The sequence below is a fragment of the Aquila chrysaetos genome, chromosome 20, assembly GCF_900496995.4.
Source record: "Aquila chrysaetos chrysaetos chromosome 20, bAquChr1.4, whole genome shotgun sequence".
Lineage (NCBI taxonomy): Eukaryota > Metazoa > Chordata > Aves > Accipitriformes > Accipitridae > Aquila > Aquila chrysaetos.
Window position 1 is genome coordinate 11004785 of NC_044023.1, and position 23833 is coordinate 11028617.

At 42.1% G+C, this 23833-nt stretch overlaps 1 protein-coding gene across 5 annotated transcripts; it reads left to right on the plus strand.

Moving 5' to 3' along the window:
• Positions 1 to 980: 980 nt before the first annotated feature.
• IP6K2 (inositol hexakisphosphate kinase 2) lies at positions 981 to 23644 on the plus strand. Of its 5 annotated transcripts, none has more exons than XM_030043354.1 (6): positions 981 to 1077; positions 16232 to 16530; positions 18689 to 18911; positions 19744 to 19919; positions 21226 to 21401; positions 22860 to 23644. In XM_030043354.1, the coding sequence occupies exons 2-6, from the start codon at positions 16329 to 16331 to the stop codon at positions 23355 to 23357; spliced, it is 1275 nt and encodes a 424-aa protein (XP_029899214.1). In that variant the 5' UTR covers positions 981 to 1077; positions 16232 to 16328; the 3' UTR covers positions 23358 to 23644. The 5 variants fall into 5 exon arrangements, with proteins under 5 accessions (XP_029899214.1, XP_029899217.1, XP_029899216.1 ...); XM_030043356.2 differs by lacking the exon at positions 981 to 1077 and adding an exon at positions 2467 to 2484; XM_030043355.2 differs by lacking the exon at positions 981 to 1077 and adding an exon at positions 15342 to 15490.
• Positions 23645 to 23833: the final 189 nt, after the last annotated feature.

Sequence of the window (23833 nt, forward strand, 5' to 3'; positions counted from 1 at the left end):
TTTTTCCTTACAACGATGGTGGCTCTGTTGGTGGCTCTGTTGTTACAGGCGCATTCATGGGCTTGCATGCAAAGCCCGACAACTGCGATGACATTTAAAACACGAGGCCACAGGCTCCGAGAAGTCATTCAGGGTAAAGCTGAGTAGGGGGAGCCTCCGGGACTTTCAGCTGTGTATGCCTGAACGAGGTTTTTGGTGGTACAGGAACAGAAACGCAGAACTAACGGGTGAGCTCAAGCGTATGGCCCCATGAGTCTCCTCTGCTTCAAGGACTCGACAGATGCTCTTCCTCTGCCTCCTCAGCAGGGCGAGTGGTAAAAGCCCCCCTGTAGCCAGGCCCCGGTCACATCCAAACTAACGGCACGTGCCGCACACAAACAGAGATACACCGTTTTCAAGCGGGCACTGAGGCTAAGTTAACCAGAGCCCTACCGATGGCTCCTGCGGCCTGCAAGTCAAGGAGGTGTAACTCCAAAGATCGTTAAGGGGCAGGAAGAGGAAACCCAACCCATCCCGCGCAGGGCTGGCACCAGGCTGAGGGCAAGGGGGGGACAAGGCAGGGGACAAGGCAGGACACACGGCAGGGCCACCTCGGGCGGAGGCGTTCGCCTTGCAAAGGTGGAGGTCACGTCCCGCGTTTGCCTCACAAAGCTGAAGGCAAGTCCCGCGCGGAGGCTGTGAGCCACGGAGGGGCTGCTTCTCCCCGCGGTCCTGCTTCCCAGACCCGGACTCTACGAAGCAGGCCGGCCACCCCCCCCACGCTCCGTGGTTTCCGCGGAAGGGGTGCGCAGCCAGGCCGGGCTGCGGAGCGAGGACGGCGAGGCCCTGAGGGGCCAAGCGCTGCCCGGGCTTGCGGCGCCCCAGCCCCGCGCCCGCCGCCCGCTCCGGCTCCCCTAGCAACTGCGGCGCTGGCGGCCGCCCAATCAGCGCGCGGCGGTGAGGGCCGAGCCAATAGGGAGGCGGGCAGGAGGGCGGGGCGTGCTGGGGTGGGGGAGAGCCGGCCCCGCTCCGCGCCGCCATTTTGACGTCTGAGGAACAAAAGAGGCGAAGCCGCTGCCGGCGCCGGCCTGACAGCAGGTAACGGGCGCGTCCCGCCGCTCTTCCGGGCCTGCCGGCCGGCCCGCTCGGCGCCGCGGGCTTCTCGGCGAACCCGCCGCCGGCCCCACCCTCCCCCGGGGCGGTCGGCTGTGAGGGGGTGGCCGGGGGCTGCCGCTGGCGTGTGAGGCGCGGCGGGGCCCTGCCTCTGCAGGCCCCGGCCCCGCCCGCCGCGGGGGGTCGGTGCCTGGCCTGGCGGAGGCGGAGGGTAGGCGGCTGCCCTGCTTCCCGCTGGGGATGCTCGGAGGCAGCCTCAGGCCTGTGGCGGCGGTAGGGGGAGGGGCATTGCCTGGGCCCAGCGGGAAGGGAGGGGGGCAATGCCCTGGTTTCCCCCCTCCCCGGGGGGGGGGGCGGGAGCAGGGCTCTGGCCTGGCATCACCCCCGGGGGATGCGGGTTTGGTCCAGGATGTGGGGGACGACGACGGCGTTCACGGAGCATCCCCGTTCGCAGACCGAATCGAGCTTCCTGCCGAGCCCTGCCCTCCCCCGCGGGGCTGTGCAGGGCGGCGGTGGGGGGTTACCGGGGCGGGAGGCTTTCGGCAGCGCCGGTCCTGGCTCGGGGCTGGGGGGCTGCAGTTATGCGGTCTTACGTGGCTGGGTGACCCTGGAGCTGGTTGTTGCCCCTTGCTGTTACTCAGCAGTTCTCGTCTGTCTGAATCATAAGACGTTGGTTTCCGTTTTGCCTGGGTGATGGGTGTGCTGCAGGTTCGACGACTGTTTCATACATTTGGTAATATTATAAAATGAAAAAAGGGTGCTTCGGGATGTGTTGCATAATTGGACGTGCTGCTCATGAATACCCTTTTTCTGTGTAAAACGGAAGTACTGGGTGATGTTACGAGCTGTTCTGAGCATCATAGGTTTATAATACCTTGTTAATGTGGCTTGGGGCCCTCAGGCTCTTAAACTTCCGGTTGAGGCTTTGGAAATCGGCATACTGCTTAAGAAAATAAATGTTATCATTGTCGATAGAATAACAGCCTGTTGGTAGTTACACCCTGATACATCCTTGGTTTTAATTCTGCTGTGAAGAGTACACGTGTTTAACCCTGATATCTTTCCTGATATATGCTGGAATTTAATTGCCTTCTAATTCTAGCCTGTCTTTTTATTTTTTTGACACAATGCCTTATGTGTCCCATATATTCAGGTGTTTTAGAAATGCATGCAGCACCTATATGGTTTTTTAGACTCATGAACATCTAAGGGGGCAGTTCTGTGTCAAATACTGTAATTAGAATTTTGCTTTAATATTTAGTTCTGGAACGTTAAAGCTAACGTGAGTTTGTTTTAACATTTCAGTCAGATGGTGTGCTGCTGGTCATTACTCAACACGTAACAGTGAAGTGAAAGTAGAACAGTTCAAATTTGACACTTGAGAATAACAAGGTCAGGGTTATTTTGCCTTTTAAATGTCGAAGAGTTGGCATCTTTGCTCATAACTTTGCTTATATAAGATAAAAGCTATTTGAAACTGTAAACTTGTCTTTAGGCTGAAATGTGCGTATTTTCAGGACTTACGATAACATTAAGGAATGGAAACTGGGTTTATATACACATGCATCTACACACGAATATGTGTATTTTTAAAATGGACTGATTAATTTGTTTACATTTGGCCTGTTTAGCATCATCCAGCTTGTTGTTATATTTTTTCTTGATTAAAATATATTACTAAATGAGGAAGAACCCAATGATTTAACTGCCAGAATTCAGAAAAATTTCTTCAAAAAAGAGTAATCTTAAGTGCTCTGAAGTGTCTCCTGGTTAAGGGTCATGGGAAGGATTTCAGGATTACAGCCATTCATATGTACTTGTTTGTAAAAATTTCAGACCTTAAACTTGGCCAGGCAGCTTTTCATAAATTTATATTAATTCATTTAATTGAAAAGCCATTTTCCTACCTTTACTGTCTTTGCTGTTTATACCTTTCTGAAGTAATAATCTGTTACCTTGTCTGTGTACTGTGGTCATACAAGTAATGTAACCTTTATGTTGTTGTTGCTTCTTGAGGAGAGGTAGATCGGAGCCATTAGGACCATGTGGTATGGTAACTTGGGAAGGAGTCAGTCATATGAATGCTGGGCTTTGTGCTCTCAGAAATTCTTTCCCTACTAGTTGCTTGCAGGGAGGACTTTAGATTTGTCAGGCATGCGGTTTTGAAAAAACAGGATGAGAAAAGGTATTAAAGAAAGAAACTCTTTGCTGCCTGTCAGTGGATGGGCTTCCAGCCAGGTCACTGGTATGGTGGTACTTTAGTTGTTCTCTGGTAACTGGGGAGCATGAGAGGATATTTTTGGGATGTTTTTTCTTTTAAAGGGTAGGGGAAGGGTGTAAACCTTGAGGCACTAAGGGTGTCTCAGTCTGTCAGCTATGGTGCTGGGGTATGCCCTTCTGGTTTAGGAATAGGTGGAGGCAGAGTCACATTGATGGTGGAAGACCTACTTCGCTAGCGACATAAATTCCACAAGGATATTGCATCTACAGGGTTAAATTAAATAGAAGTCACTCTTAAAAATCTTTAATTCTTTAGTGTCTGAATACTTTCAGTGAATTGAATTAGATATTCGGGAAATTCTGGAGTAACTGGTATTAAATCCCAGTTACTTTTGACGATTCTCATCTGATGGTGTTTAGAGATTGGGAGACAGCTGAGGTGTTTCTCTGGGAGGTCAGGAGTGCTGCTCCCACAGCTGAGTTGGTGCCTGCCCAAGGTCGGGAGCAGTTCCAGGTCCAGAATAGGCAAAACAAGTGTCTCCTCAGTAACGCTTTTGATGCTGTCCTGCCCAGGGGGCTGCACGTCGGGTGGGAAAGGCTAGGGGCAAAGGCAAGGTTTTGAAGTGAAGCATGATTTGATGTGGTTTTTAATGCTAAGCCGAGGTGTAGCTTCTTCCTTTTTGATGTAGTTCATTGGTTTTCTTAATGTTTCTGCACCAATGCTTAAACACAGAAGTTGTTTAATGAGTAGGACCGTGTTCCAAAAGTTCAGGTACTGCATCAAAAGATTGAAAAGGCAGAAATTGAGTTGCGACTAAAAATTTTTACTTGAATGCACTCTACTGCTCTAGCTGTACCCAGAAGTGTGGGGGTAAGAGCTAAGTACAGTGGACTTTGAAGCTTAATTAGGCTGACATTTTACATTGATAATAATTCTTGTGTATCTAGTAAGCATGGGCTAGAACCATTATCTGAAAGCCGTCAGGTTTTTACACTGGTGTGTGGAAAAAACTTGCTGCCTCTCATTCAGTTCATCCACTTATCAGTTGTTGAATTTGCTGATGCTTAGCTCGTCCCTGTTGGCAAGAAGCTGCGGTTGGTCTCCAGGCAACGCAGGTCCGGTTGAGCATCTCTGTGCCTTGCTTGAAGAGATGAAAATTTTCCATTGCGGGGAGAGGATTTTTCCTCTCACTAATTCTGTTATCTGGCTTTCTGTCTTGCCCAAGGTGGTTGTATCTTTGAAACAATATAGGGATAGTTTTCAAATATTAAGAGGCTACATTTTAGAGTGTTAAGGTATAACTGCAAATGTGCGTTTCTACAGCTTTTGTTAGAAATATCTTATTAGGATGTTATTTTTGTGCCTCATAATAACTATTCTGTTTCAAAATAATTCTTTCTTCCCCTCTTTTGCAAAAAGCTGTGTGACACAATCTCATGTGCTGTAAGTAGCTAGAAATTTCTCCTGCAAAGTCTGAAATACTGGAAGACATAACATAAGCAAAATTGTTTGTTCAGATGAAGGTCTAACATTGGTTGTGTTTAATTGGGTGTTTAGGACCTTGAAATCATCACCGAAATCTTTTGCAAATTCTTGACTTGTGTAGCACTAAGTCTTTGAAGTCCTGACTCTGTCTCAGGAAGACAGGCTGTGTTAAAATAAAGTAATGATAATCTTTGTAATAGGTACAGAAAGTACTCTTTCACGCTGCTGGTTATCGGATATTTAACCTGCAGTCTTTGTTGTCCCTGTGTCTGGATTGCTGGCACATATGGAGGATTGTCTATTGGAGATAGCTGGAACCAGTTAGTACCCAGTTTTGCATTGTTTTATGGGAAAAAGAAAGGCTTGCTCATAAAATGGTTTTGACCACTGAGAGTCCTGCTTTATGAAGACAAACTCTATGCACGTGCCATGATGAATGGTTGGGCAAGAGACAGCACAGGCGGTGGCTGGTTTGGAGCTGTGTACATGCTCATCAGCCAGTTAATAGCCCAAACAGAACAGGTGAGTACTGAATTCACGCAGTGGCCTTTCAGCTCTACTGCCTCTCTTGGTCCCGGTCTTCTGTCCTGCTGTGTTGCCATCCAAACTGAAAAAAAAGATTTGGATGACTTGCTGAAACTGGTTAATGATGCTGTAGGTTGTTGAGATTTATGGTGAACAAGCTTAAGGACAGAAGATGCAATTATTTAGGCTATTTTTCCTCAGAAAATCACACTTGGAAGCAGCAAGGGTTTGGGGGGTTTGTGCCAGAATCTGTATTAGAATGAGCACAGCAAAAATGTTCATTTTATTTTCTTGAAGCACAAGAGGGCTTTGAGCATACCCAAATAGCTGTGCAGGGCTGTGATGCAGAAATTCTCTACAGTGCCTGAAACCTTATCAGGAATTGTGGGTGCTGCCTAGTTTCATGCTTATTGAAGATGACCTCTTTCTTTTAACATTTGCTCTTTTCCTTTTTCATATCTTTTTCCAAAAGACATCAGTTGGTGACATCAATTAGATTAATGTAGTTCCTTGTTAGAAAGATGAGAAGTGAAACTGCTGACATGATAAGCATCATCTTGATGTCTCTGAGGTGCTAGCTCTTTCAGAAGGTTGATTCAATTTAACTGGAGATATGAGGTTGAATTGGTATGTGGATGTGCTCATACTAACTAGCATTGTAACTGGGAATCTGTTCAAGCTAACTTAGGAAAAAATTTGGATGGGGCTTAATGGAACCAGTCAGTTTTCTGAAGAGACATCTGTGAATATTAAAATTGAGGGTATAGCTCAAGATGGGGAGGGAACAAAATGGCTTGGAGAATCATTTCAGAATTCATGGAAATCAGTAGTGTCTCAAGGATGAGGGCTAAACGAAGTAAGTGCTGATTGAGCTGCACTGAGTTGTGTGGTGAGAGGAGGACTGTCTTCCAGTTGTTCTGTTGAAACAAAACCTTTTGTGTATTTAAATGTAAATGCTGAATGGTGATTTCTTGCTTTAAAGTGCAAATAATGATTTAACATCACTATGCATGGTTTGCTTCCAAAAAATAAAATGGTCTTTCATAAGCTTGACGACTTGAAATTTTTTTTTTTTTCCTGAGAGTATGTTGTTTTTTAGAAATACAGATTTGGAACATGAGCACTGTGTTGATGGCGGTGCTATATTGCAGGTTTTTGAAGAGAAAATAGGTTTTTGGCAATCATCCTGTCTGAGTATTCCCTTTTTGGGTGGTGATGGTTTCTCTTTGAAGGCTGTTGTGCAAACCACACTTGCTTGTGCTGTAGAGTCACTGGCTGCTATAAAAATTGCCTGTAAAGCAACAGATGTGTTTAAGGGAATAAGACTTACTATAGTTGTGTCCCATTAGCTGGGCTACTAAAACTAGCTAGCTAGCTCTTTTGCATCATTAAATGTGTTTCAGCCTGCGGTGGGGACAAGAGCAATACAGCCAAGCCCTGCAAAAGCTCCCTGTTACAGATTACTGGAATTGATAAGATTTTTCTTCGAGTGGTTTTGTACTGCTGTTTGAATATGTAAACTGTATGAGATTAAAATGGATTAATTCTTTGACAGTGATTATTATGGAGAGCCTGTAATTGGTCCCAGATGGTGTATTACGAGATCACTGAAAGATGAAACATGAAATACGTAAATAATTTTTTTTAAAGGCATTTTTTAAGTACTGTGCAGGTGTGCTTGTACAAAAGGTCCTTGTCCCTTTTCCTAGGGAGAAACTGTGCTTGAAATAAGTTACATTTACCAGAGGAAACATTCACGACTTTCTCCATGGTTTTGTTGTGCCACATCAGTGTGTCTTGTAAGAATCCTCTCCTGTTCTTGCTTATGTCCAATCTGCTGCAGTTTAGCAAGATGCACAGTGCAATTATTATTTTCTGGGTTTTGGGTTTGAACTTCTATAATTGCTCAGTCATCCTGGAAGGAGCTATATGTTCAAGGTCTTAGGACCCAGTTATTTTCATAATTTTTTAGGGAAAGAGCATGTGGAGGGCACTGAATCGTATAAACTCTTCCCTTTAAGATACAAGTCTGGGTTGTGTTATCTGTTTTGAGATGTATTTTCAGTAGTTTGAAGTGTTTTGAAATGTAAATACAATTTTAAAAGATATGTTAAATGCATCTCATGAACTTGAGCTGGTCTGGAGCAAAAACTCCATCTGTCATGATCATCAGAAGTAAAGTCTTGGAACCTACACTTGAAGAATTATAGTTAAAAATGTGGATGGGCATTTCAAGTCTGATGACTATCTCCTTCTGGGCTACTTTTTAAGCACCTTCTACAAAAGGGGACTAAACTTCTTCATTTGAAGTATGTTGATGGTATAGATGAATATGCACATGAATGGGATGGATGAAATGTGTAACTGCGTTTTGGGTACCGTTCTTCCTGTAATAGTTTATTTATAGATGATCTTTGCTTTGTGCTCCTCTGGAAATTTTTGCTTAAGGAGTTAGACTGGATTGTAGGATTTGGGCATCTAAGCTTAAATTTAACGATCTTGTTCTGTGGGCTGCTAGTTCTTAATGGTTTAAGAAGTATTAAGGATTGGGATTTCTGAAGGGAATACAGACAAAGAAAACCTTTATGTAGTTAAGTGAATGCGACCTTCGAACAGGACTTGACCGTTGTCCTCTTGAGCAACTTCCAATATATGGCAAATTGGTCACAACTCAAGGGCCAGTCACAAAGATACCATGTTCTTCTATTGAGTGGCTAGAAATACAGTTCCCAGACTGCTAAATTCATGGTAATGAGAAAGGCATAGCCTTGGATTTATTTTAATCTTAATGCTGGAATTTCTGGGGCCTTTGGTGTCTTGAATAACACTTTCATGTGTGTAATCCACACAATTTAGCTCTTGCTGTCATATTTTCAGAAGATTAAAGGCTGAATGCTATTTTGGTTTCTCCATGACAAAGGGCAGTATTGTCTTTTTATAGCAACTGGTGTTTTTAGCCACTGGTGCCAGAACACTGTTTTAAGATGGATCAGTTTCTAAATAGGAAGTTTAAGTAGCTTAGTTTTGGTGGTTCAGGTTTCTTAGTTTCCATGGCATTTTTACTTGGAAAAGAGACTAGTTCTTAAATTACACAATCCCTGGAAAAACTGCATGGGTCAGAATTGCATGCTTTTTTCTGGCTGAATATGCTTAGTAACCTGTAACTTGGCTTTATTTTGGTTCTAGGGAGATAAAATAGCTTTTACTTGAGAAGTAAAACTCTGGCATTTCTCCAGAGCTTTGTGTATATAGTTGTTAAACTTACAGATTACAAATGGTGTAGGGAAAGCTGAAAGCTGTTGCTTTTGGGGATCTTGAAATGTTAGTTGTACTAAGTGCATAACCTCCTCACTGAGGTTTATGAAATTGCAGCTGAGGGGCTGCTGTGTGTGCTTCTGTTAAGAAAAAGCTAGAAGCTCTTGGAGACCGCCTTGGTTACTTGCCTTGCTTTCCCAGACAACAGGATTGGGGAACTGGGTGTCTCCTGGTAATGCAGAGCTGGTTTAAGGAAGGTAGGGAAAATGGTTGTGCATGAAGAACAATAACAGAATATTATGCAACTTCAGATTTTTTTGTTTATAGTTTGTTCCCTTAATATGTTATGCCTAATGTTTCATAATTCTTAGTTTCATCTGTTAAAGTTGTATTCAAAAGTCTCTTTGGTATTTGCTACAAGAGGTGGCTCTGCAGCTGTGGTGTTAAATTTACAGGTGTAAATACATGTTGTAATCTGTGTGGCAGTGTTTATTTCTCATAGTAACTACTATTGTGTTTGGGTTATATTTAAAGGAAGTCAAAACTAGAACTCCATGTTTAGAGGGTAAAAGGAGATAGCATAAACATGTTGCTGGTTTAAAAGAATTTGTTTTGTGCTGAAAGAGTGCATCTTTCTATACATTTTTCAGCATCTCAGTGCATTGTCTTTCATTTCTATATTATAGACAAAATTCTTAGTGGATAGAGAAGGCCTGATGCTCTTTTTGTAAAAAAAAGGATCTCTAAGGGTGCTGGCTTACACTCTTGAGAAGTTCACAGCAGAACAGGATCTTGAATGTAGCACTTGGGAGTCCTTTGCCATTGTAGCCGATGTTGGACTGTCCTCCCTCTCCTTTCAGTGGAGGGGGAAAAAGATGGGGAGGAGTAGTACCTTTAGGTGTGACATACCTGACCTGAGGTCCTCAGAAGAACCTTGGGCATTTCAGGATGTTCTTCTGCAGTTTTAAACTGCCTAGAGAGTTTTTAATTATTTCATGTTTTTGAAGGTATGTTAAACTGTTAAATGTTTACAAAAATGTTGGAACATTTTTTAAAAAAACTAAATACTATTTCAGCTGTGTTTGGCTTGTCATGTGCCAGTGATAGATGAGCTCTGGGACAGAGCATCACATTTTCCTAAAATCTAATGCCAGTGGATGTTACTGAATTTTATTGTTAAATTCCTCCAATAATCCAGCAGGAAAAATGTATACAACTTGATACAGGGAGTTCCTGTAATTGGTATGGAGGAGGGCAAGGGCTGCTGTTTTAATTTATTGAACCGATGAATACATACTTTCCACCCGATAATAAGCATGCATTCTTTCTTGGTGGGAATCTTTTGTTCGCAGTCTAAGGTTAAAATTAGGATTACCTTTCTACCTCGATGGGCCAAGACTGCTGTCCAGTTAGCTCTGTCACATTCCCAAAGGGTTTTGCAAACATGTTTTGTAGAAACTTTGTGCATGAGTTCATGTATAATTCTGGGTTTCTAGATTCAGTCTGTTTTGTGTGATTCAGTAAATTAATTCAAGGAATTTTTTTTTCCTTTTTATCTGGAGAAGTTCTTTCATTTTTCCAACTACAGTGATGTGGTGCTGCAGTTACTAGCCATTTAATAAGGACAGATTAAAAAAAAGGGGGAGAATATTGCATTATATCGGCACTTTCAACAAGCAGATGGTTTCTTTTATTGGTCTAGCCCAAGCACCCTACATTCAACAAGAATAATTTGCTCTTTTTTGGCTTTTTGTATCTGTAGGTGGTCATGATAGATTCATCATGACAGTGCCTGACTCTCATCACCCTCATGATTTACCAGTGAAGGCTATAGCAAAAGTATTTCTTCTTGGAAGGGGAATGCACATGTAGTCTCAATATGTAGCTGTGGAGGACTTGGTATTTTACTCTTGGGTTTGCAAGTCTTCCTGCTAAGTATCTGTACAAAACCTCATGCTTACTCATCTCTGAGTACAAGTCATGTGGAGATAACTTAATGATTGTTACATTGATTGATTTGCTGCAGAAGAGCTTAAATAACCCTGACTTGCATAGAAACTTATAGCTCAGCATACTCTTTTTTTTTTTTTTTTAAACCATCACAACCCCTTGGTTTAAGGTTATACTTAATGAAAAAGAAGGGATTTTTCCACTCTAGTCTTTCTTTTAAAGTAAGCTCAGTGGAGTAGTTTTCTGTGCCTTTTGAGTGTGGGTATTTCCAGACATTAGCCAAATTTGTTAGTGAGTGTTGCAGACCTACAGCATGTTGTGTCATATTTTGTTCTTGCATTTAGGGAAAACAGAAAATGAGACAAAAGCAGTATGCTCACCTGGGTGATGTCTTCCCCCCGGCCCCCACTTGATATCATGGCACTATTCCCCCCACAATGTTGAAAAGTATTGTCTGCTGTATTAAAATTGCATTACTTGCTGTTTAGGGGACAGGTTTTTGTTTACAATGAAAATAATCTGATAATTGAGAATGTCAATGCACTCTTTTACTGACGATAAACTTTTTCCTTAAAATTAGTTACCAGAATAAGTGTTTGCTTCCTGTAATCGTGCAGGATTTAAGGCTGCTCTTAAGGCTTTTTCCAAAACCGTAGGATTCATATAAGCACATTATTATGCAGGCTCTGCATTTGTACTGTAATGAGATAAAAAGTTAGAAACTATAGCTTTTATTGCTTAAACTTAGTTATATTGTTACTATTGAACATACAAAAGGCTTCAAAAGCATCCTAGTGTGGGACTTGGCATTTTATTTAGAGGTATAATGCATCCTCAAAGTTAGGAGTCTATTAAAACAGTTGTGATAACAGAAAAAAGACCTCTGCATTCATTTAAGAATGAAAAACATCTGTTGTATGGGGTTTGCTCCCTAATCTATATGCAGTTCATCTTTAAAATATAATTCTGTATTTCTGATACTGGTTTAAGGCAGCTGACTGGTCAGTAGAGGATTTGAGTATCTCCATTCTAGTCTTAAGAACTTCTGGAGCAGAACACACCAGAGTAACTTCAATTCATGAGTCAAGCAGCAACTAAAGTGAATGTTAGAAGCAATTCCTTACCAATGTTAGACTGGGCAAATTGGCTAATGAAATAGTGTTATGTGTAGAGGAATGGCATTGCTTTTCATCAAAATGAATCACAAGTTGTGCAAGAACTATAAGCCTGAGCATGTTTAACATATCTAACATTATTAATATTCTGATGTTGCATCCTCTGCTTTGTATTTTGTGTTCTTTGATTCAAGGAATGTGCCTTGCTATTTGTAAAGTAACAGGTAATGAAATGTGTAGTTTGCTCACATAAGGACTTGTAAAATTCCTGTAACTATTCCAGTTTCATAGGGGTATTGTAGGTTCTTAAAGTGTGTTTATTTTGCTTCAGTCGTGAACGATCGTTCTCTTTGAGCATTGTAATGGCTTACCAACTCAGACCTGAGGTACCTTTTGAATTTTATGCATGAAACGTGGTGGGCTCTCACAAACATACCATATACTTTCCGCATTGATATCTGCATCTTCCTATGTCCTTTCTCAGCTGGTATTCATTTCTTCCTGAGCATTCTTTGGGCTGAAGCAGCTTCCTCTTTGGCTTCTCTAATGGGTCACTGATATTCTTTTTTGGTCCTGTTGGCTGGCTGTGCCATTCCTCTGTTTCCTTGGAACCTTGGGAAGGGGCTTATCTTTGTCTGGTTCAGCAGGGTTTATAGCATCCTGCAGCAGCTCGACTTGGCAGGTAGCTACCCCGTGAGCTTCCTCTTTGCACTAGCCAGTGAACTGAGAAACGGACAGGCAGAAGGCTTTACTGCCTTGCTATTTCTGTCACTGTAAAGCTGATTTATGGCAATTTGGAGCTGCAGATACTGACCACCCAAAGTAAAAAGTCTGCACTTGAGAGAACCCAGTTTTAACAGATTCATTAGGAGGGCAGCTCTGCATCAGTAATTCTACTATTACAGAGTTTTGGGAAGAGGTGTTATTTTTGAGATTGTTACAAAGGAAGGACCTGCTGCTTAACTGAGAGCTGTGCTCTCCAGAGGATGTGTTCGTTAATGCAATTACATATGGGACTAAGTTGAGAGTCTGTAATGACATGAAATACCTTCCAAAGAATGCTGTCACCTGAGATTAATATTGAAAAGTCTGAAAATGTGACTTCATTGTGATATTGTTTCAATGGTCATTGTCACATGTGGATGAGAATAAGATGTCTGTACATGTCACTTCGGTTTTACAGGTTTGGGTTTTAAACATCTTTTGCTGCTTACTGTAAGAATGATATTGCTCTAGATGAGTTTTTATTTGTTTCCTTCAAGTTATGTCAGTTTTTTCTCTTAAAATGCTTGACATGTGAAGGAATAGTACATCTGCTGCCTTTTTTTTTTTTTTTTTCCTGATATGTCCTTTGAACAAAAGATCTTAACCAAAGGCACTTAAAAGCACGTAGGAGGAAAAGGGCAGGGTACAGTGAGCCTGTGTTTGGTATCTGGGAAAACTGCCTAAACCCAGCTGTTCTGTGCTCTTTCTTGCTCAAAGAGCATTGAAAACAAACTGGGTGTAGGATCAGAGGAAAGGCAGTGAAGAACTGTATTGTGCTTCTGCTGGTCAACATCAGTGCCACTTGAAGCTGTTGGTCTTCGGTTAAAGTTTTTATTTCTAAGGAAGTGGAACCAATTTGACATACTTCTGAGGTTGTTTATGGAAGTAAGGTATTTACAAATTGAGGTTGTGCAAAGCATTTCTGATGGGTGTTACAACTGTGCTCCAAGTCCTGTTGTTGTCCTGCCTAAATATTGCATAACTGATATTTTTATAATATCAGAGCTATTAAAAACTTGCTTTGTTGTCCCTTGAATGGGAAGTTACACTGTGTGATGTTCTGCCAGATGTTACTTTTTCAGGAAACAGTAAAGTAGCATGAGTAGTCCTGTCCAATTCTGTGTTTGGCAATTCCATTGCCAAGTGAATGTGGTGCACCATGTGCAAGTATTGTCCAGACCACTTGGGTATTTGTGAAAGCAAACAAGTTGAGCTGCTACTAATGAACTCCCTGAAGATGTGCTGGGTAAACAAGGTGGTGTGTATGGTCTGTGTTAGAGGTGCTTCTTGCTAGAGTCATTTCTATAGCATAAACATGTACAACGCTGAACTCCTGATGCAACCCTGATTGCAGGACTAGGACTAACTAGGTGTTTGAGGTTAAGGGATGTTGCAGCTACTTTCTAAGTTTGAATTGCTGCAGCTGCCTATCAGTATCTCTACATCAGGGGTAATTAGAAAGGCGGCCACAGAATGGTAATGCTATCTTGGGAAGGGTGGCTCTTGTAATGCTGATGTACTGTGGTGCTGTTAAAAGTGGCTGTGCCAGTGTCAAGCTGTCACCACAGGATCTTGTACGTACGTAACTGTGTTTCCCGGTAAAAGCTGGCACTCTTCTGGCTTTCCCTGGGAAATTCCAGAAGACTGGAGGCACTGTTGGCTCTAGGAAATCCTGATGAAAACTCTTGAGACTTGTAAAATTACATGCAATTTAATGGTGCATTATACAAACACAAACTGAAGCTTAAAATTTCCCTAATAGAAATTGGAAGCCACTCTCAGTCACAGCTTACCCGGGAGCTCATGCGGCTTGCTAAGTGTGCGGTTGAAGTATGTCAGGTATCTGCTGGTAAGCCAACTTCCAGTCGAGTCTAACGTGAGGAGCAGTACGGCCCTGCCCGGGGTGGATGGTAGGTGCCCTGGGGAGCCATCGAGCAGGTCTGTGACTCTGAAGCACTAACAGTGCCACCTTCTGACTGCGGCAGCTGCGGAGCTGGGTTGGACTGCCTGGGGTTTGAGGTCAGGCCAGGGTACACGGCTTTCCGCGCTCTCTGGGCACCGCAGTGTTGCTCGGCTTGGCCGTAATTAAAGAGGTTTCTGGAAATGGCTTGTGTCCGGCGTGGAATGGAGAGGCTTTTACCTGTGTGTCTCCAAGTTGTCAAGTTGTTGATGCTGAGGTATATGAGAAACTGTTCTGGGGATGCAGTAGCTGCATTATAAAAAAAATACTAGGAAATTCAAAGTAGTACAAACACGGATGGAAAGCTTACTGATTTTGTTCTAATCTTAAATATAGAGTATCAGAAGAGAGTATTGTTTCTGGGAAGTACTGTTCCAGTTTAAATTTTACCTGTTTGTGCAGAGAGGGCCTGAGTTTTGTTTTCCGTATTAAATAATTTATTCTAAAAAAAAAAAAAAAGTTGGTAACTTTTTGTCAAATAAGGCTATTGAAAGAAGATGTGTGTGTGTGAGGAAGCTAACTGGTACGTAGTGAGTAAAACTATTGATCTGTTATCCTTAGGCATGGGTAAACATTCCAGGAGCTGGGGTTCAATTGATCGATCTGTTGTTTCTTTAAGCAGTTTAGTTGTTTAATTCAATTAATGCCCTTACGTACAGGGCATGCTGCAGGGGTCTGTAGTTCTGTTAGCGCTGCTGCTTTAAGCCTGCAGGTCTCTGCTTTTCCAGTTAATGTAAAGCTGTTAAATATCTAAGGAGGACAAATAAAAATAGACCTGTGACCTAGAACACTTTGTAGTCTCTTTGAATTAAGTGTATTATTGTTCGTGTAATGATCTTCAGACAAAATAAGTACGAGGTTGTTTTTAGCTGCAAAAAGTTAATGATTAAAGCTCGGGTCTAAAATTAGAGCAACTCGACTTAAAAATTTACTGGAAGGTACAGACCAAGACAGTCATGTTTTGTTTTTTCAGCTTTGCTCCTTTAATTGTGTATTGAAGTGGAAGTTGCATGAAACTGGATGTTGGCCAGAACTGAGTGGTGTGTAGTCACAGGGGTACAGTAGCAGATCCTTTGGATGCAGATGGCACAAAACACTGCCTTCTGCTGTACTTATGCAAAAGTAAGTTCTTGGAAAATGGCTTATTAGCAGTTCAGTTTTTCAACTGAAAAGGTAGCATCTATGGAATACTTTAAATATCTGGCATGTTGTTGTGAATAAATCGGTGAAATAAGTGTTCAGCCTTGACCTCGGCAGGTTACTGTGATCGCTGTCATTGTCTGGAAGGGAGGAGCTGTAAACTTGGTTTTAATTACGAATTTCTCTGGTGGGCCTGGGATGTGTGCTGTTAACCTTCAGCACGGGGGAGGCAGGGATCCTTGCGAACGCTGATGCGTCTGGCTCTGTGAACGGATGCTGGAGGGCGTTAGGCGTAACTTGAAGTAGGACTCGCCAGGAATTACCATCAACGTTTTTTTAATTTAAACAAAACAAAACACACCAGGAGTTTATCTGCGGCTCGCCCTCCGACCAGCGCCGCCGATGCGCATGCGCGGCCGGGCGGGGCGGGGCGAGCGACCCGCGGCGCTGTCCGCCCCGCCCCGCGGAGGTTCCCATTGGTTGTGGCGCGCTGAGGGGCGGGGACACGGCGTGCCTGCCTAGCTGCACCCCGCGCGGGCCCGCAGTCGGCCGCTCCGTAAAGCGAGCGGTGCCTCGCTCCGCTCCGCTCCCCTCGGCTCGGAGGAGCCTTCGCGGCCGGCTTTGCTAGCGGCACCACCCGCAGCGGCTCTCAGCCTTGCATACCCAGGCCTCAGCGTGCGGGGAGGCTGACGGCCCGGCGCTCTCTTGTGTTTGTTTTAACAGACTTTTGAATCGGAATAAACACCTTCAGGTCTCGGAGGCTTCTGGCTCTGAACTGCCTTCACTACTGTCGCCTTCTTCTGTCTAATGTGCTACAAGGATGAGCCCAGCATTTGGAGCTATGGAAGTGGAGCACTATTCCAAGGGAGTCCTGCTCGAGCCTTTTGTCCACCAGGTTGGAGGACACTCTTGTGTCCTCCGGTTTAACGACAAGACCATCTGTAAACCCCTTATTCAGAGAGAACACCAGTTCTATGAGACTCTCCCAACAGAAATGCGTAAATTCACTCCGCAATATGAGGGTAAGTTACCAAACCTTAGGATGGGGTTGGGCTTTTTCTTTCTGTAAATACAAGTGTGCTGTGCGCTCTGTTATCTCTGAAATCTCTTCTGTGTGGAAGAGATTTTAGGGTTTTCTTTTCATGTATTTTGATGTTGTCTGAGGCAGGCTGTGGAGATGCAGGGTGGAAATGCTTGCCAAGTTGGTGTTTGGGCTGACTAACAGCATTAGAGTAGAGCAACTCTGCTGGTGATAGCCCATATATCTCCCTTAGGCACAGGTAAGTAGCTAACAGCTTGTGAATGTTTTCAGTAATTCTCTGCTGCTTTTTCTGTGGCTTTCTAAATTTTTTTTTTTTTTTTTTTGCCACTTGTTTAATGTTTGTTTACAGGGATTTGGTAAGATTGGTTGACTGTTTTGTGTAAGCTTAGTTGTGGTCTCTCTTGTTTTTGGATTTCTCCTCAGACTCATTTTGATCGCAATAAATACATGTCAGTGAAGTGTCTTGTTGAATATTTGCAGTGTTGTTTCTGCCATTAAGGAAATGAAAATTCATGGCATTTAGGTAGGGAAGGATCAAGTAGCCGTGATGAGGCTGAGTCAGATGTTATGTAGGAGTGGAAATTCCAGTTCTCCTAAGAATTGCGCTAGTTAACAGAAACACTTTTCTTTCCCTTCCCTATTCCATCAACTGCTGCCTGGTGATTAATAAATAATATGTCTGAAGCACTTTTTAAAATGGAGTTGCTTTTTAAAGCACATTGATTTTAACAACCATAAGGGTGACGAAGTTTTGCATACTGTTTGTGAAACTGGCAGAAGACTTCAGAGGAGATGTTTCAAAGTTAATATTTCCTGCATGCTTAAAGAGACTTTTTGACATGTAACTACAAGTTCTGTTGGACTGGAAGAAAATGTGATCTTTGAATGATACTTCTCAAAATGTAATAGAACAATTGTACTAGTGTATATGGCTTTTTGGGGAGTGTGGGGAGGGATTTAGGGGTAAGGGGCCTCACTTGGTCCATCTCTGTTATTTTTTCCAGGATAAAGCCAAAGGCCATTTGCTAGCTGGCTCCCCCCTTTTTTCCTGTTGTCCTTTCCTTTGTGGCAGCAGGACTGTCAGTCAGAGCTTCTGCGCTCCCTGCCCCAGCTACTGTAGGTCTCGGAGCCGCCTGCCCAGCTCAGAAGTGCCAATCTCTCGCCGAGACCTCTCCCCTCTGGCCTAGTGATGAGCTGCAAGAACTGTGCAGACTGATTGATTTGAGAATAAAGAGAGAGGACTGAAAAATAAAATTAAAACCAATTCAGACAATTGTTATGGTTTCTTCATTAACCACTGAAACTGGCTAATGTAGCACTGAGCGCATCTCTGTCAGAGTGCTCCACTAAGACTCTTAAAATGCAATGTAGTGGTCTAGAGACTCTTGAGGGGAAGATGAGAAAAAAAAATGCTTTCAAGGTTCACCATGTTTCTGTACCACAAACAGATTTGTTTTGTATTGCATTTTTGTTAACTTATTTGACAAGATTGCTGCATAACCAGAATCAATAAAATATATTCCAAAAAGGAGAAGAAAATGTATAATTAAACGTGGTGATTCTAAGTGGAAGCTTTTGGACTAGTTTCTGTTGTAATGTGACATTTTCCTTGTTTTGCTCTATTTGCAAATCTTTCCTTTCCCCTGGGGATCTATTAACCAAATCTTGTTTGGATAAGTGCTTTTTGCTTTGCTGTCATGCAAAACTTAAAGCTTTTGATGTGAGGGGGTTTTTTGTGCAGGTCACTTTTCACTACAAGATGTTAACAAATGTTTTACATCTCGCTTAGGGTCAGACCAGTCAGGTTTTTTAAATTAATAAAAACTTTTATTAATTGAAATTGTCTCCTGTTATTATTTGATTCTTATTTGACTGCATCAGAGAGAGAAAAGAACCTTTTGTATCATTGTTTTGTCAATATGATGAATTGTCTTTTGTGAGGTGTCATTTTTGTCTAGGTCTTTTGATATTTGTTAGGTTGGCAGATGAGGTTTGGCCTGTGGCAAGATAGAAACTAAGGACCAGGGTAAGAGAAAAAAACCAAAAGTTGCTATATTCTTGGTGTAAAATCATGTATTCTAAAAGGCTTGCTTGTCTCTTCAGCAATTCATAACTGTCTGTGTCCTTTCTCTCTTCAGGTGTGGTGTCGGTGAGCTTTGAAGAGGATGAAGATGGAAACTTATGTCTAATAGCATATCCATTAAGTGGGGACCATGATAACTTAGAAAACTTAGATAATTCTGACTGTGAACCCAAAAGTAAGCTGTTGCGATGGACTAACAAAAAGACAATGTTGTTAGAAAATGAGAAAGTATCTAAGGAATGGGTCCGGCAGCACAGGAAAGAGGAGAAAATGAAAAGGTAAGTTTGATAGGGGGAACTGGAATGCAGAGCATTGAAGCATAAAATTTTCTTCTGTCAAATTAGGATCTAGTCTCCAGAATTCCAGAGAATTCTACAGAACTCTTAACTTTCATTTTCTTTTCTTCTTGTTTCTTTTGTTTTTCCTGACCTCTTCAGTGCGGACAGGTTCAGTTGTGAAACTAGTATGTCCTCAGTCCAGTTGTGTGTTGAGTCTTTTTTTTTTTTTTTTTTTTTTTTTTTGCTGTGGTTAATTGAAAACGGTTTCCCAATGTTATTTTTGAAGCTTCTGCAAAAAAAGAAAAAAAACAACAAAACCAACCCACCTGCAAAATCACAGTAGTTGTAAAAAACCAAAAATTATTTCAGTGTTACAGCATACTTTTGTGGGAATCCTGCTTTATCCCTGTTAGTGATGTTTTTCCCATTGTTCACCTGTGTAAATTGTGCCCACTATAAACTGTGAGCCATGATGTGTTGTGCTAAAAACAGTGACCTTAGCAAAGGATAAATCTTAAGCCATATTGCTACTTCTTGCATGACTTCCATGGAAGTAATTCATGCAGGTAAAGAATATATAAGTAGAATTAGTACATATTTTGTAACATATTTGGCTATATGCTAATTTATATTAATACAGAAGTGGCTTTATAAAGGTTGAAATATTACTCATGGGCAACTTGTCCACTTGTACAGAAAGCAAAATAAAGCTTATGTCAGCTGTTAGTGAAGGTGAGCAAAATAGTTTGTAAAGTTAAATCCACTGACAACCCTTTTAAAGTGCTTATTTTTCTATTTGACCTCTAATTTGATGCTTTGTTCTGTTTTCTAGTCACAAATTGGAGGAAGAATTTGAATGGCTGAAGAAGTCTGAAGTCTTGTATTATACTGTAGAGAAAAAAGGAAATGTAAGTTCACAGTTTAAACACCATAATCCTTGGAGCATGAAATGTCACCAGCAGCAGTTGCAGCGGATGAAGGAAAACGCAAAACACCGGAATCAATACAGTATCCTTTCTTGAAAATATCTCATAACAATGGAATGAGTAGGGCTCTGCTTTTTATTTCTTGAACATGCCAGACGAAAGTACAGAGCAGGCTTAACTGCAATCCAGAGAGACTCTCTGAAGCTGTGATTTATTTGGTGACTTTGAAGGGTTTGCCAGCCCTTTCCAGAACATGGGCTTTTCCAGCATGTAATAAAGTAACTAGGCTAGGAAATTCAGATAGCTTAATTCAAATCTACAAATTGTGGATTAGTTAGTGGACAGGTTTTACAGCATACTGTGTTTGGGATCTTCCACAAAAACAGTTTACTAATGAAAGCTTTCAAAGGAGAAGAGTTCTGTCACTTTTTTTTTCGTTACTGTTTTGGTATTGGTGATGTTAAAAACTAGTGTCATCTTTCCCTTTTCAGCAACTTCTTAAATATAGAGGATATTCCAGTGCCTGGAGTTGTCTGCTTCTAGTAGTCTCTTTTTAGTGAGCCTTTCTGGTAAAGAAAAGCTGAATATAAACAATCATGTAGAACTGGACCATGAGAAATGCAAAAACAGTGACTGAATCCGTGAAACCTGAAGCATGCTGGTTTTGTGCTATGGAACTGTAGGCAAACGTCTCCACCCTGTGCATTCTGTGGGGAAAAAAAATCTTGCTGTATGCAGGCTTAGATGCAACCGATACATCCTGCAAAAATATTAGTATCTATATACTTAGGTAAACAAATTCCTTTTGTGTGAGTAGTTTCAGTGAATGGATTACTAGAACATCTCTGACTAATAAACTGTTCAAAATAGAAAGCATTTCATGGCTGGTACCCTCACCATTTCACTGAAGATGATTATTAAATTACCTAACTAGAAGTGTGTGATATCTCTGGAAAGGTTTTACTACAGATGTTCTGAAGTGCTTTTTAGCTTCTGTGTTTCAGAGGTAGTGTGAAGATGCTTCACTGTTTCTGAATGGTAACTGAAGCACACAAAATCTTCATTTCCCCCCCAAAAATGTCTCTTGCTAGGCAGGAAGTACTTCATAATTCCAAGTCAGCTGCCAGATTATATTTCTGTATGACCCCGGCTACTTTTTTTCCACTTAATGTGGAAATTCACCTGTCTTCTCTAGAGATCAGTAAAACTGGAACTAGATATCCACTCTGCTTTATGCCAAATTTATGTAACTCTAATTTTTGATAGGCTACTATATACTGGGCATGTTTTGGGTATGCTTAAAGTTAAGACTGTGGCACTATAAAATCTGTGGTAATGGTTTTAAAACCTGTATTCCTCATTGTGAGGATTGTTCCTTAACTAATCAGAATTCATTTTGCTGGAAAACCTAACATCTCGATACGAAGTACCATGTGTGTTGGACCTTAAGATGGGAACCCGACAGCATGGAGATGATGCGTCAGAAGAGAAGAAGGCTAATCAAATTCGCAAGTGTCAGCAGAGTACATCAGCTGTTATTGGAGTCCGAGTTTGTGGCATGCAGGTGAGAGGAAAACTAATTATGTGTAGGGCAAGACTGGCACCCATTTCTGTTGGTGGGGTTTTTGGCTTATGTAGTCATCCTATGTGTTGCTATCCTTGACATTCTGTGCTTCATTTCCTTCAGTAAGGGGAATGAGGCTTTTGGGTATCGCTTATCAGTTGAAGGTGGCAGCATCTGCAGGAGCAACCTGCAGCATGCACTCTGCATCAGTGAATGTGTTCTCTGAGCACAAAAACAGTCTCCTGCACAATAGTGGCAATTCAAAACTGTGTAGTAGAATTACTGATTTGATTAACATTTCAGGGTAGCGTAGGAAACAACTGAAGGGAGGCTCTGCCAGTACGTGCATTTTGAATAAAGCATGTGGCAATTTGCCAGAATATTAAGAACCAATCAGTTCTGTCTTGTAGACTTTGAAAAGCCACAGATCTTTCACTGCTTAAAGTAGACTTGTTGCAAAGTGCAGATGAGAAGTGGCTTGGTAAATGTGATAAGACTCATGGCCAAATAAGGAGATAGAGTTGCATGGACTTTCACCTGAGTTTTTTTGTTTACTTGTTTCTGTATTCCTAGAGTGACAAATGGGAAACAACTTGTTTGTATTTGAGGCTTTTCCGAAGCCTCTCTCCTCCCATCCAGTAGATTCCAGGAATGCCAGCAGTGTTTGCTAGGAATTGTTCCACAGCGTGACTATTGGCATGTTTGGTGTTTAGCTCTCTTTAACTTCAGAGAAAAACACAAGGCAGAAATGAAAGTGTGAGAGCTGCATTTCTAACCACAGCATGCTGGGATTTGAGCAGGGCCTGCTCATTGTTCACCTTCCAGTATAGACCTGTGCTGGTAAACAAGGAGGAACTTTGGAGGCACCTGCAGTCCTTATTTGACTGAGATGTTTAGGCATTATCAAGCTGTGTAGTGTATAGACTACTCTCCTATAGGGAGGAATCTTCCTGCAGGAGCACCTCTGACTTCTTTAAATACAGAGTATTATGGGGCACACCTTAGTTTTTTATATAGGAGTGTTTGCTGTCACTTAGAGCTCAGCATTCTGGGAATCAACTGGTACACCTGTGAGCAGAGGCAGGTAATGAGCTGAACGAGTGGCTGTGGTACAAGTTGTAGCTTGAATTTGGAGATCTTGGCCGCAGCTTTCCTAATCTCACTTAAACTCCTCATTCTTACATTCCCGGTGGAAAAGCTCAAATCTAAACTGAAGGAATTTTCCACTTCCTCCATGTCTCTGAGTTTCACAGACACTGCTGGATCTGTTGTTGTTAACAGTTTCTGTAACTGTGCAAGAGCAATTTTAAGAGAGTAGTGTGTCATCTTGTAAAAGCTTTCCGTAGCATGTCTGTCTGTTTTTTGGTTTGGGTTTTTTTTTCCCCTCTTCAAGGCTTTGAGTCAGTATTACCACCAATTTTAACTATTCCTTTTCTCGTCTTGTGTTTGTATATGCAGGTCTACCAGGCAGGCACTGGCCAGCTAATGTTCATGAATAAATACCACGGAAGAAAACTCTCAGTCCAAGGATTTAAAGAAGCACTTTACCAGTTCTTTCATAACGGCAAATACCTGCGCAGGGAACTCTTTGAATCTGTTATTAAAAAACTGACTGAACTCAAGTCTGTCCTAGAGAAGCAGGAGTCTTACCGCTTCTATTCAAGCTCCTTGCTGATCATTTATGATGGAAAGGAAAGGCAGGAAGTTGCTGTTGACTCAGACCCAGAGGACTTAGAGGACCTTTCAGAGGAATCGTCAGATGAGTCAGCAGGAGCATATGCCTACAAACCAACTGCTAGTACTGTTGATGTCCGTATGATAGACTTTGCCCACACAACCTGCAAGTACTATGGAGAAGATAGCGTGGTGCATGAGGGCCAAGACACGGGTTACGTTTTTGGACTTCAGAATTTAATAGATATTATTAAAGAAATAAGAGACGAAAGTAGTGAATAAACAGTGTGAATGCACATCAGTAGAAAGCACTATTGTGACTCTTTGTATTCCAAAATTATTGGCCACTTTCTGGTGGTAGGAATCTTTACAAGCTCTGCAGGGATGGTCCCCTCAGAGTCAGACTTGTTCAGAGGGCATTTACTTACATTGGTGCTGGACCTAGCACTGGCAAAACTTGGTATCCTTATTTATTTTAACTTTCTTAAACATTCCATATTTGATTACTCAGATACCTCTGTTATCCCTGTGTGTATACGTTCCAATAAAATTCTTTTTGTTCATTGTAAGCCATGCTTCTGTTGTTGCTGGTGACTGAGGAAGAGATGAAGCTCAGGTCTTTCTGGTGGTGTAATGCAAAAGCAGCGTATAAACAAGCAAGGCTTACCTGCGTTGTGAGACCGCATATGGAATAGCACATCTGTTCTGGCCCTCCTGTCAAGAGTAATGAGCAAGTCCAACAGCCACCAAGCTGGCCA

Coding starts and splice junctions, on each gene's coding strand:
- IP6K2 (XM_030043354.1), top strand. CDS start 16,329: ATGAGCCCAGCATTTGGAGCTATGGAAGTGGAGCACTATTCCAAGGGA. Junction 16,531..18,688: donor ATTCACTCCGCAATATGAGG/GTAAGTTACCAA, acceptor TTCTCTCTTCAG/GTGTGGTGTCGGTGAGCTTT. Junction 18,912..19,743: donor AAAGAGGAGAAAATGAAAAG/GTAAGTTTGATA, acceptor TCTGTTTTCTAG/TCACAAATTGGAGGAAGAAT.